Here is a 13,733-nt window from a genome sequence, read left to right on the forward strand (position 1 = left end):
TTGATTAATTTGTAGTTATTTCTCCATTAGATGACTGGCCTGAGAGGGAAATGACAAACAGTTCCTCTAACCACTTAGAAGACCCACATTATAGTGAGCTGACCAACCTGAAGGTGTGCATTGAATTAACAGGGCTCCATCCTAAAAAACAACGCCACTTGCTGCACCTTAGAGAACGGTGGGAGCAGCAGGTGTCAGCCGCAGAGAGCAAACCTGGCCGCCAAAGCAGGAAGGAGGTGGCCCAGGCAGTTCAGCCTGAGGTCACAGCCCAGGGGAATAACATCTCAGAGGAGAAAGCCGGCAGGAAAAGGGCAGAGGCCAAAGGCAACAGAGGCTGGTCAGAAGAGTCCCTCAAATCCAGTGACAGTGAACAAGGTACGCAGAGGCTACCCCTTGGCTGCCCAGTGGGCTCCTGGAGACCTGGGCCACAGTAGTTGACTTCGCCTAGGAAGTGGCAGGCAGAGTGCTCCCGCATCCTTGCCACCCCCTTGCCTGTACCCTCCCCACTGCCTTCTGCCTGGTCGCTGAGTCCACCCTGGCCCAGCAGATGGGGGCGGAAGAGCTGGCTTCGGTCCTCTAGCCCTGGCCCTTTGAAGATACTTGCCACTTGGCATTTTGTGGGTTAACCTATTTGCCGTTTGAATGTGGGATAATTAAAATATTAATGCTTTGAAAACATAATTGGTATATCTTTAAAAACTAAAGCCGCTCCAGTGATCAGGGCTAACAATGGGCTTTTCTTCCTGCCCTGGCTACAACTGTGTAACGCCTGCTCTGTCTCCCCCTCCTCCACCCACCCGCCCCCTGATGCATTTAGGCTTGCCTGTGTTCGCCGGCTCTCCGCCCATGAAGAGCCTTTCATCCACCAATGCAAGCGGCAAAAAGCAGACTCAGCCAAGCTGCGCGCCAGCCTCAAGGCAGCCTGCCAAACAGCAGAAAATTAAAGAAAGCCAGAAGACAGATGTGCTGTGCACAGACGAAGAGGAGGATTGCCAGGCTGCCTCCCTGCCGCAGAAATATACCGACAACAGCGAGAAGCCATCCGGGAAGAGACTGTGCAAAACCAAGCACTTGTTACCTCAGGAGGAGCCCAGGCGCAGCTTGTCGCTGACGGGGGACTACTACGTGGAGAACACTGATGGCAAGGTACCTCCCGGGCCCACTCCCATGTGCCACTCCTGTCCTGCCTTGAGGGACATGTTTGAAAGTTCACACCATAGTAGGAATGAACCCCTCCCCCTTGGGCAGGGCCCCTCCCCCCCAAAGTGTCATTCAGGGAGGAGGGAAGGAGGAGACTGGTGTCAGAGGGGACACAGACTTAACGGTGCTGTATTGCCTGGTCTTGACAGGTGACTGTCCGGCGATTCCGAAAGCGGCCCGAGCCCAGTTCGGACTACGATTTGTCACCCGCCAAGCAGGAGCCAAAGCCCTTGGACCGCCCACAACCATTGGTACCGGCCTCCCAACCCACACAGCTGCCACAGGCAAGCTCTCTTCCAGAGGCTACCCCGTCCCGCCCTATGCCACCCGAGGCACGGAGACTCATTGTCAATAAGAATGCGGGCGAGACCCTGCTGCAGCGCGCAGCCCGGCTCGGTTACGAGGTAAGTGTCCTCATCCTCCAGCACCGTGTACTCAGTCCTGACAGGGTGCAAGCGCACTACTAGCTTGGGCTGGGAAAGCAGAGTCCAGCACTCTGGCTGCAGTCTATGGTGGCTCGGTCAGTGTTCAGCCTTGCTACGAAAGAAAGACCTCTCTGGTGTTCGGTTCATGTCCGGGCAGGTAGGCTGCTCTGGCCTCCTCTAGGCTTGCTCACTTACCTCTGCTAGAAAGTCTGACAGCCCAAGGCTCGGCAACTGGGGGAGTTCTAACAAGTCCACTTGGATTCTGATTAGCAAGGAGAAGAGAAGCAACCAGCGCTCTTTCGGCATGTTTGTGCTGTTGCAGGTGGAGGGTTCAGGTGGCACTACCAGGGTGTTCTGGCCAAGAGAGGGGAAGGTCGCTTCTGGCCCATAGCTCACATGAGCCAGTGCTGGACTATGTGTTCTGGGGGCTTAACTGACTTGAACAGATGATGCAGCAAAACGACTCCAAAGCCCAGCCTCACCACCTCTCCCGGCCGTTGCCCAGGACTGCCTCCCATTGGAGTGGCTCTTTCCACAGTTCAAGCCCTCCTGAAGATAGATCCTTCCCTCTACCCAAGTGACCCCACTGCATACCTGTTGGTTGGAATTGTGCAGTAGCCTGCAGAGCTGAGACACTTTTTATGCTGCCACTAACCCTCTGGCAGCTAGAGGATGAGAATGAAACAGTGTTCCGCCTCCTTAGTATGCAGTCCTAGAGGAGCGTGCGGTGGCAGGCAGGATCCACACGGGCTCCCACACCCCGACCCAGCTGCTGTCATTGGCACTTGGATCTGAAGTTGAATGCTGGCTGTCACTCATGGGACAGTTTTTAAAGCACAAACACAGTGTTTGGGTTGTGTGTGCCGTGATTTGAACTATGTCTTCTGGGGGCTGTCTGGATTATCCCTGAGAGAATTCTCTGGAAGGATTTGGTGATTGATTAGCTTGCCTCCCTGTGACTTTGACCCAAGTGGCACCCAGTTGCCTTCCCATAACCTGCAAGCAGCAGCACAGAGAGGCTAGGGGACATGCAGGCAGCCAGAGCTCCCTTCAGCCAGCAGGGCTGACTTCCACTGACTGAGGACTCGCGCTTCCAGTAAAGAGTCCTGTGGGGGAGGGAGCGGGGAGGCTTCTGGCCGGCTTGGGATCTTGGCATCATTCCTACCAGTCTTGACCTTTTGTGCCCAGAGACCTCGAAAATTAAAAGACCCTTCTGGGTCCTCTATGGAATAGTTTTCCTACTACAGCCAGTGGGTCTAAGGCCTGGGCCAAGGAGCAGATAGATGATCTATACTTTTTAGACTCTCAAGCCTATCCCAGCCTAAGGAATTTTATATAAGGACAACCTTTTTCTTGTCCCCTTCAGATGTAGTTTCAAGTGTAGTTTTCAGCATGGAAATTTCACGGGGCCCCCACCTTGCTCCGCTTTCTTTAGGCAGAATGTAAACTGTTAGGATGACGAGTCTTTCAGCTGTAGCAAATGAAACCTTAGTGGTAAGGTGGAAGGACAATTTGCTTCTCCCGGTTAAGCTGCCTTTTCGACACCCAGCTTTGGGAGAATTTTTTAGAAGTTAAGTCTTTGCTCTTGCTTGCTTCCTGCTATGGTAAAGATGCCACGTGCAATCAAAAGGCTGCCTGAGCTTTGTATTGTGCTAACCTGGCTCCTGAGGTTTAGAAACAACCGCCTCTCTTCAGACTGGTCTCGAACAGGCCACCGAAAGGCTGGGTCCACCTTCCCCTCCCGCTAAGGAGGTGAAAATGCCGACGTGCAACCACATGCTTGTGCATTTAGTGGTGATGGTTAAATTTTCTATGAATTGAATAAATCATGTTTTTAAAAAAGTTAATGAGGCATTTAATTAATTAACAATGTCGGGTTTATGGCCTTTATGGTTACATTTTGCGGTTAATGGCATTCGGCTTATAGCTGTTTAACAGAATTGTCCAACAAAAACAGTTTGATTTTGTTTGGGAGTGGGTGGGCTGGCCTTCAGTTGCTCCTCTTTCTAGCGTACAAAATCAACCAAGAAATCTGGGGGGTAGGCATGTTTGTCTGTCATCTTTGCCATCCTCTGTTGCTGGCAGTAATCCTACATATGTGGCCCTGCCCACACCTGAGCAAAGAGAATGTCACCAGCCCACGGGACCCCTGCAGAGGTTCAGCCTCGGGAATGCAGTTCCTAGCTGGCCCTGAGCCCTCTAACTGGGATCGTGGATTGGGTCTTTGAGTCTTCGTGGAGGACCAGGTTCCAAATGGCCCGAGTGACAGGTCTAGCACTTCTGTTAATTGAACCTGAGGTTCCCCACTCCAGGCCTCGCTTACCCAGCAAGCATCTCGTGACAGCACCACCATCTTCCTCTCTTCCTCCCCCAGCCACCAAGGAGACACAGAAAGCCACTCCTATGGGATGGACAGTGTTGAATGGGGTGGGCCATGGAGTCCGGAGTGTGGGCTTGCTGGAGGCTGGGTTACTGCCACCTTTCCTGCTGTCCTCCAGGAAAAGTTGACTTACCCTTCCACCTCGACGTCCTTTCGTTTCTGTGTTCCCTCAAATCAGCCCTGGTAGCGATGAAGGTTTCCAGGTGAAGGCCGTAATTGTCAGAACAAATAAACTCTGAGTCGAGAGGACACCAGGCAGGCCGCCGGGATCTGGGTAAATTGATCTACGCACAGCAGTCGGTGGCGCTCAGAGCTGATCCCAGAGTCACGTGACCAGGCCTCTCTCCGGCTGGGGCACACAACTCATTAGCTTGCAGCCATCCACTCGAGGCTGGCTAGTGAGGACCTGCTAAAAGAGCAGCGGCTTCATGCGGTATCCTGGATACCAGTGCTCCGGGCAGGTGGCCTGGGAGCTCAAAGGATTGTGGGCTTTCTGGCAGGTTAGGACCTGAAGGAAGAAATGCTTCTGTGGGCATGCCTTCTCTCTCTTACTGCCCTTGTTTTGGAAGGGAGCTGCAGTAGTGACCTGAAGCAACACGTGAGTGGCCAGGCTTGCCGGCATGCGGCCGAGGGTTTGCTGAGGGGGGTGCAGGACATTCTAGTTCGCACCAGGTGAATGCTCACCTTGCACTGACCTGTCCCAGAAAATGGCTCAGGAGGTTTTTCAGATGCACCTCAAATCTCTGGGTGGCCAGAATAAGACCTATTTTAGGTCTCACAGATGAATTCCCTGATAGTTGTCACAAAGGGAGGCCCACTGTGACCCACAGGGCTCCCCTTTCCCAGAGGACCCTGTGTTTGGCCACCTGCGCATGCACACACACACACACACACACTCACACACACACCCCCACCCATTGCCTGAGCCTGGCAGTTCTGCTAGGCATGACTTGGAGGAAAACAGTGTGACCTGTTTTCTGGTGGCAGATACTATTCTATGTGTTTGAAAACTTTCTTAATCAAGGTAATAAAACATTGAATAAATTACCGCTCTGCTTACTGGGAACAGTTCATATTAATATTTTAACATACTAAAGAAGTAAGATTAATAACAGTGATTCTCATGCAAACTGTTGACACAGAGCACGTTCTGCGAAGAGGGAAGGAAAGCCGTGTTTTATTTTTTTGAAATGTGTAGACCTTCCATATGTAGTCTGTCAGGTTCTCATCATTCACTTAGGTAAATAGGAGAATATTACATGGATGGGGGGGGTCAGGTGAAAGAGGGCAGGGAGGATTTGAAGCCATTGTGTGAATTCTTTTTGTCTCTTGTGGTGCTGGGGAAGAAATCTGGGACCTTGCATATGCAAGGCAAAAAAAAAAAAAAAAATCTCCCAACAGTGAGTTGCACCCTAAGTCCCTCTGTCATTTCTTCATGGAAAGTGTACCCCCAAACTACCACCCCCTCGTTTTTGTAACTGCTGGTTTTTTGAGTCTGGGACATTTACATGCTAGGCAAGTGCTCCATCACCGAGCTGTGTCCCCAGCCCACTGTATCTTTTATTTTGAGATAGGAGCTCCCTGAAATGCTTCAGCTGGCCTTAGCCTTGGTGGGTAGCTGGAATTACAGGCGCGTGCCTTCTGGAACTTGCTTCCAGAGGTCTTATGCCCTGTCTCCGCTGCTAGATCTCTCATGGGAACTTCAATCCTTAGTTGACCTCCTGGGTTGAGGGACCTTCCTTCTCCCACTCACCCAGTGTCTTCCTCCACATCTATTGCCTAGCAGCAGCCTGGCCAAACAAGCATGCCCTTGTACAGAGGAAGCTCTCTGTCCTCCCTGTGCCAGCAGTAAGTAAGCAGAGTGGCCTTCTATTGATGCCTTCGCAGTCCGATGCAGACTTCCTGACATTCCTCCAGAGGAGATGGAAGCTTTAAGGAACTGAATCATAAGTAGCCTAGGGCCAGGCAGCTGGGCTGAGAGACAGGTTTCTGTCTGTCACCAACCAGGCTGCAGAGCCTGAGGATGACTGTCCCCATCACCAAGCCACTGTGGGTTCTCAGGCCTCAGGGCATATGTCTTAGACCTCTTATGAAGAAGATTCTTTCCTGTGGTTGTTGAGTGCTGATCCAGTGGTGTTTCCTTGTCTCCTCCCCACAGGAAGTGGTCTTATACTGCCTAGAGAACAAGATTTGTGATGTCAATCATCGTGACAATGCAGGTTACTGCGCCCTACATGAGGCTTGTGCCAGGGGATGGCTCAACATTGTTCGACACCTCCTTGAGTATGGTGCTGATGTCAACTGCAGTGCCCAGGATGGAACCAGGTCCGTGCGTGGTGTGTCTTGTTCTTCGGCTGGCCCTGTCAGGGTACAGACCATGGCTTGGGTGTGTGGAAAGCCTAGGAAGAAAAATACAATGAATAGAACTGGTTCAGTTCTATAATTGAGTCACACAGCACTCTGGCACATGTAGACATCATGCTCCAGCCTCGGCCTGGCCTGCCGTTTTGCCGTGGACCAAAGCCTCTGAAAGCGGCACAGTAGCCTGAGTGCTGGGGTGTTGCCTTTTACAACCCTAGACTGTTTACCACCACCTATGAAACCACTGCTGAAACCGCATGTGACTGAAAGGCCTGCGGGACAGACAGAGGACCAATTGCCCCTCCTCCACTGGTTCTGCAGGCCCTGCTGTCACCACCCACACACCAGGCCCCCACTCAGCCTATCTTTGACCTCAGTTTATTGGTCAGAGACCCAGATCTGAGTTAGCACAAGGCATCTTCCTGGCTTTGGAAGGGCGTGTTGACAGGGAGCTAGGGTTCTCTGTGAGCTAGGCACACCCTGTGCCGTCTGTTGAGTGTTGCAAACCCAACTCCTTCAGGTTGGGCTGCACAAGGGCTGGTGAGATAGCTCAGTGGACTAAGCGCCTGCTTAGGCAAATGCCAGGACTGGGGTTTGATCCCTGGCACTATCAGCCCCACTGGCCCCGCCCCAAGGTGCACTGAGCCAGCCACCGAGACTGGGTGTGGTGGCACACATCTGTAATCCCAGTGCTGGGGACACTGAAAATAGGAGGATCGCTATAAATCAGAGCTGCATAGTGAGACCCTGTACCAAATACATTTAAAACAAAAAACAGGATGGGCTGGTAGGACCCTCCTCACGCCCCCACCCACCCACCCCCATCACCTCATGGTGTGCATTCGCTGTCAGGTGCTCCCAGAGTCTCTGCTAACCACTTCTCTCTACCTCATTTAAAACAGGCAGCCCCACACCCTGCGGTATCACAGTTGCTTGTTTTTTTTGTTTTTTTGTTTTTTTGGTTTTTTTTGAGCCGAATGCCTTCAAGGCATGACTGGCTGTCTTGTTTTGTGGGGATCGAACCACAGCAACCTGAGCCTAACTGCTTTGTTGAAGCAGCCACTTAAAGAACTGAGCTAAGGGGCAGGCCCCCGACAGTTGCTTGTTGTGTTGAGTTCTGTAATGGAATTTTTTTTAAGCCCCCATAAGTTATCTTCACATGGTCTGCCACCACTTAAGTTCATTGAAAACATTTCTGTTTTAGACTTGAACTTTTCCTTAAGCCTGGGAGTAAGATACACTGGCGTTTGAATATTAAACTTGAGATACCCTTTTCTTTGGCCCTGTTAAGAATTGGAGATGTTGAAATAGCAGAGTAACTCATTGCTTGACATTTGACCAATCACCATGCCTCAGTTCCACCTGCAATGGTGACGACATTGCACATCCATCGCACCCAGGAGGGTCAGCATCTGAGGGACATGTGCCTGCTTTTAGCTTGTCACTAGATAAGACTGCTTAGGAGGCAACCTGCATGAGCTTAACACGGTGCGCCTCTTTCTAGGCCTCTCCATGACGCTGTGGAGAACGACCACTTGGAAATTGTCCGCTTGCTTCTTTCCTATGGTGCTGACCCTACTTTGGCTACGTACTCAGGTAGAACCATCATGAAAATGACGCACAGCGAGCTCATGGAAAAGTTTCTCACAGGTATGATAAAGTTCAAAGGGTAGCCTTACTCTAATAGCTGCTTCGGGCTGAGGGTATGGCTCAGAGGGAGAGTTAGGTGATGGCTAGATTCTTTAGGCTGCCGTGGCACAGGGCACAAATCAAAAGGCTAGAGTTCTGACATTGAATCTCTTCTTCCTAATTTTTAAAAGATTTTATAATAGTGTTTTCTACAAATGCAACTTTCATTTAAGATGGGTCTGGTGTTTACATTAGGAGTCTTGGTAATTGGTCAAAGGGTGACCCATGTTTTAAGGCCCAGGTGTTATGAGATCCCTGAAGCAGAGACACAAGGTTTTCATGAATGTCAAGCACCTGTAGTTAAATTCCTTATTGGACACTATGCCACTAATACCTTGTGACTCACCCCTATTTACCTTAAGTGGCGCTTCCTGGAAGAAGCCTCTTAGTGTAGCAGAGAAGAGGTACGTAAATAGAAAGCTACTTTGTCTTTGCCTATGAAGGCTGAAAAGGTTCCTCACTTGCCAGTCCAGCTCTGTTTTGGTGGTCCAGGCTGACCCCTCCCTCAGGCTGTGGACGGCTTTGGTCAGATAATGGAGAGGACAGGGCTTCAGAGAATTGCACCATGATGCATAGGGTGGGGAGGACAGGAACGTGCAGCAGCCTATCCTAGATGCCTATGGAAAGTTGTCTCGGCATCCAGCCTTTTGTACTCACCAGTAGGTTTTCTCTCGCTCTCTTCCCCTCAATTCTCTGCAGATTATTTAAATGACCTACAGGGTCGCAGTGAGGATGACTCCAGTGGTGCGTGGGACTTCTACGGCAGCTCTGTGTGTGGTGAGCAGCATTGTTCTAAGTTCTGCGGGAAGTGAGTGGGTTCAAGCATTGTGTAGTGTGCCGATGAAGGGGTGGTGGGCACTGGGCTCAGCACTCAGCTGGCAAATAGTCTGTTTGTGACAGCTGAACTCTTACTGTAGCTCTCTTGTTTGTTCTACATTAGAGCCAGATGATGAAAGTGGATATGAAGTTTTAGCAAATCCCCCAGGACCGGAAGACCAGGATGATGGTGACGATTCCTACAGTGACATGTTTGAATTTGAGTTTTCGGAAAGCCCTCTCTTGCCGTGCTACAATATTCAAGTGTCCGTCGCTCAGGGGTGAGCATGGCGGTTGTGTGGTTGAAAACTAGCAAGAGCTGTTCCTGGGGTAGCAGGAGTTAGAGACCGCCAGAAGCTGCTGAGGGTGGGCTGTTGGGTCTTACATGTCCACTGACCCTGAGTAATGCAAGTCCCATCCAGAAAGGGGTGGCACCCATTGGCTTTGCAGTCCCCAGTAGGGGCCGGGGCGAGGCCTGAGTCATTGGAAGTTGGTGGCTGGCATTTTGCAGGCCTCAGCATGTTGCATACTTCAGGGGCCTTCTCAGACATGTGAAGTATCCTAAACGTCACTAAGGTTTCACTTGCCTTCTCATGTAAGATTAGGCCAGTTGGGCCAGAGATAGATAGAGCTCAGTGGTAGAGCACTTGTATGATATGTAGGAGGTCCTGGGTTTGATACCCAGTACCACAAAAGAGGTGGACAGTTGTTAAAACCGGGGCACAGTGGTACAACCCTGCAGTCCCAGAATTTGAAGAGGCTGAGTTATGAGGAGGATTGCAAGTTTGAGCTCGGATATCCTAGGCAACTTGGTGAGACTGTGTCTCAAAAGTAGGGGAAGTACATATAGCTCAGCATGTGGCCCCCCCCCCCCCCATGTGTCATTAAGGAAGGGATCGATGGGTAGTGATGGAAAGGCGAGTCACTCGTGTGTCTGTAACGCTCTGGCCAGTGAGGCTCTGAGGGGAAGGGGAGGGGTGCAGGCAGACTGACTTCTCCCACTGACCACAGAGCCCTGAGGCACAGACCAAGTTGTGACACAAGCTGGGCGAATGGAACTCTTCCCTGGCAATTTCCACTGCTGATGAACTCCATGAGGCTGCATCACTCAGTTCCTTCCTCCTAAATGTTCAGGGTTTCCAGGCAGAAGGGAGCTGACCCAGCTCGCTGGGAGAGACTAGCTTGGGAGTGCTAAGTAATAATTGGGAATGCTTTATTTTTTTGTTTTTGGCTCTTTGAAACAGGGTCTCACTATGCAGTTTAGGCTGGTCTTGAGCTCCTGCTGTAGTGCAGGCTGACCTCGAACTCACACCAGTCCTCCTGCATGTACAATCATGCCCAGCAGAAATACTTTTTCATCTTGCTCAGAACTCCAACCACTTGCCTTTCTGCTTTTCAGGCCACGGAACTGGCTCCTGCTCTCAGACGTGCTTAAGAAATTAAAGATGTCCTCCCGAATATTCCGCTGCAATTTTCCCAATGTGGAGATTGTCACCATCGCAGAGGCGGAGCTGTACCGTCAGGTTTCTGCAAGCCTCTTGTTCTCCTGCTCCAAAGACCTGGAGGCCTTCAACCCAGAAAGCAAGGAGCTGTTGGACCTGGTGGAGTTCACCAACGAGCTGCAGACCCTCCTGGGCTCCTCAGTGGAGTGGCTGCACCCCAGCGACATGGTCTCAGATGATTACTGGTGAGCGCCGGAGCCAGTGTACAGTGTGTTATAGTGTTAATCCTTGTGTATATGTGTCATAACACGACTATTTCTGTAAAGAAAGGACACTATTACATATGAAAAGATCTCTTCTTTATATAAGAGAAATTACTCCAGTCAGAAGGACTTAGAAACCTGTTCTTTTCTTTTTAAACTTTTAAGTCCGTTTTTATAAAATTGTTATGTTACTTTATTTTTCAACCCACACATGCTTTCAGATGTGTATGTTTGTTTTCTCTTGGAACATGTCTTTCTTTTCTTTTTTAAGGAGAAAAAAAGAAAAGGAGCTCCATGCTTTGACTCAAAATTTCATACAAAGCTCTGGTGACAAAGGCCATAACTGTAGTGTGTGGTCAGAACTGTGTGGTTGGTTTGGGGAAGCAGATTGGGTGAAGACATTTGGTGATGTTGTACCTTTATGTTTTGTTTACAGAGTACCTGCTCGGGCCAGGTAGATGCTGCTGGTTGTAATCCAGTGGTGTGTAATATAAATTCAAACCATATCCACACACAACAACTAATTGTATGAAATTTTTATATCCTAATTTAAAGCTGTGAAATTAGTTTTCACGCATCAAACCGGATTGTTTATATGTTTAAACATTTTATGCTCTTATTTAAAGAAGACTTTGAGCTATTTTTTTCTGTACCCTGTAAAATATTGAAAACTAACATAATATGTTGAGGTTGCTTGAAAATGTACATAAAACTAAAATTTTCTGAATTGTGTGTTTATGTTTGAAATCTGTGTTTTAACTTTGTAAGTAAATTCTCTGCCTTTGTATTTATATTTTACAAAAATTTTCTTAAAAGGCAATAAACCTGTTGAAAAAAGGAGGAAATTGAAGTGCCTTGTGTTCTGTGTGTTCCCAAAGCATTACTGTGGTCGTTAATTAAATCCAGATGTGATCTGTAGGCCCTATTCTAATGGCCCAATTCTTGGATGGTCCATCTCTCCATTCTTTCTCTCCCCCAGTCTCCTTTGATGTTCTCTGGCAGGCTTGCCATTGCCTTTGTCCTTGACCTTGACCTACTACACTCACATCATGGCCACTCCTGGTCATTAGCAGAACTTTTGCTAAAATCCCCCATTGGTGGTATCACTTCTTGGCCTCTGGGCTTCTCTGTGTTCTGTCACCTTAGCTAGCTTGCCCTCTTGGTCAAGGCCAAGACCATCAAGCTGTCTGCTACTCTTACTTTTTCCAGTATTATCTGCTTTGGGTGCTGCACATGATTGATTGCTGCCCCATTTCTTGTTAAAATCTGACCTTCACTGCAGAGGCTGAAAGCTGAAGATTTCTCCCTTGTGTGGCTCCCTTGCAGCTAGGTTCCTGTAGGCATGTCTAGCTGGGAAGGCAGCCAGAGGTAGAGGCATCCTCCTACCATCTCATATGCTGATGAGAGGCTGCTGTGGGTATAGCTCAGTGGTGAAGTGGGTGGTTAGCATGCACAAGGCCCCATGGCCTATCCCTACCAGTGTAAAACAGGAAAGGTCAGGGAGATCTGCCTGCTGGTGGTAGGACCCAGCATTCGAGCACTTGGCCTTCAGTTTTGTGGATGATGAGGTGCAACACGGCCGTGGTAGTGGCAGCTTCCTAATCCCTGAATGACAGCTTCAGCAGATTGTTCTTGAACACCAGGTCTCTGTGGTTGCTCCTGACTTGTTCTCTAGCCCTTGAGAGGCCGCCTCAGCACCCAAGTCCTTTATTACATCCATTTGTGCTCAGAATGCCCTGGGTGCTTCCCCATCCTGTACTAGGCTAGGGCAGATTAGGGCTGGGGTGGGAGAGCCCACAGGGCAGTTGAGGAGGAACCCAACTTGGTCATGTAACTAATGCAGAGAGGCTTTTGTTTGGGAAATCAGGCACCAAGTGACTTGCAATGAATGCCGGAGACAGAAGGCAGCTGACACTTTCATTGTTTGCTTTTGGGGGGAGGGAACTGGAACTCAAACTCAGGACTTCACTCTTGCCAAGCAGGTGCTGTGCCACTGAGCTAAGTCCCCGGCTCTGACACTGTTTTTGATTTATTAATTTTTCTGATAAAAAATTTCCACTAAAACCAAGCATTCTACACATAGAGAAGTTCTTGTCATCCTGTGCCAGCACACTCTGCCTTGCTGTGCAGTTAACTTCTGCTAATAGTTTGCTGAACATTTGTGTTTTAGAAAGTCACCTCAAACAAGTGAAAGTAAAGAAATAACAAAGGCAGATAGCAAGTCCAGCAAAACATCTGTGCAGAAATGACTGAACCAAGAGGACTAGAGGAGCCACCTTAGGCGACAAGGGGCCCCTCCTTAGGGACCCGTTGGAGAGAGAGCAAAGCTGGGCTGGGCTTTGTGGGCTTTGTGGTGCACACCTGTAATCACAGCACTAGGGAGGCTAGGACAGGAGAATTGCTGGAGGTCAAGGTTACCCTGGATTGCATAGTAGCGAAATCCTGCCTCAAAACAGCAACAAAGAAATAGTAAAACTCAAAAGGTGTGTGACTCTGTGTATTTGGGCTGGAGGAAACAGGATCCCAAGGCCACCTGAAGTTTCTATATTCAGTGAAGATGGTCATTCTGTTCAGTTCTTCAGTACTATGGGTTTGAATCCAGCACCCTTTTACATTTGTGGTGGGGGGCAGGGTCTCACAAAGTCAGGATGAGCCTGAATTTGATTCTCCTGCCTCAACCTCCCGAGTGCTAGGATTACAGGTGTGTGCCCCCACACCTGATGCCTTGTGTTATTAAGCCAAAAAGGCAGGTGAGACACCCTCCCACCAGGTTAGGGGCAGGTGTAGGGGGTGTAAGGAGCTTGGTGTGGGAGGTGTCTAAGGTTGTGGTTCACACTTCTAGAGCTTATAAGGTAAAAGAACCCTTCCTGCCAGAGCCCTTGCAGTAGTCAGCAACAGGCTATGGAGAACTGGGGTGTGTAAGGTCACCAGGACTGAACCAAACCAGAAGAGCTTGCTTCTTTATGTCCAGGAAGTCCCTGTGGGCATAGGGGAAGGGGCATCGGAGTCGAGCTCACAAGTATGGACCCGATGCGATTCGCTGCAGGTGTGGTCCATCACAATTCGATACCATCCTGAAGGACGGGTCGCCCTGGTGGAAAGATGACTAGGGTAAAACTCACCAAGGATGTGAGTGCACGGGGTGGACAACTCACTG

At 49.7% G+C, this 13,733-nt stretch overlaps 1 protein-coding gene across 11 annotated transcripts in view; it reads left to right on the forward strand.

Moving 5' to 3' along the window:
- The window catches only part of Bcor (BCL6 corepressor), a 125,777-nt gene extending 114,351 nt beyond the window's left edge, over positions 1-11,426 (forward strand). For 5 of the 11 annotated variants that reach the window (XM_023705884.1, XM_023705885.1, XM_004645587.2 and 2 more), the window contains 8 exons: positions 31-375; positions 818-1,146; positions 1,350-1,604; positions 6,164-6,330; positions 7,871-8,016; positions 8,755-8,832; positions 8,996-9,152; positions 10,271-11,417. In XM_023705884.1, coding sequence (XP_023561652.1) covers positions 31-375; positions 818-1,146; positions 1,350-1,604; positions 6,164-6,330; positions 7,871-8,016; positions 8,755-8,832; positions 8,996-9,152; positions 10,271-10,562 — 1,769 coding nt within the window. In that variant the 3' untranslated portion in view covers positions 10,563-11,417. Of the gene's footprint in view, positions 1-30; positions 376-817; positions 1,147-1,349; positions 1,605-6,163; positions 6,331-7,870; positions 8,017-8,754; positions 8,833-8,995; positions 9,153-10,270 lie in introns of all 11 variants that reach the window. The other 6 variants (XM_023705888.1, XM_023705890.1, XM_004645588.2 and 3 more) reach the window with 4 other exon arrangements.
- Positions 11,427-13,733: the final 2,307 nt, after the last annotated feature.

Source organism: Octodon degus, unplaced genomic scaffold (assembly GCF_000260255.1).
Source record: "Octodon degus isolate 3935 unplaced genomic scaffold, OctDeg1.0 scaffold00232, whole genome shotgun sequence".
NCBI lineage: Eukaryota > Metazoa > Chordata > Mammalia > Rodentia > Octodontidae > Octodon > Octodon degus.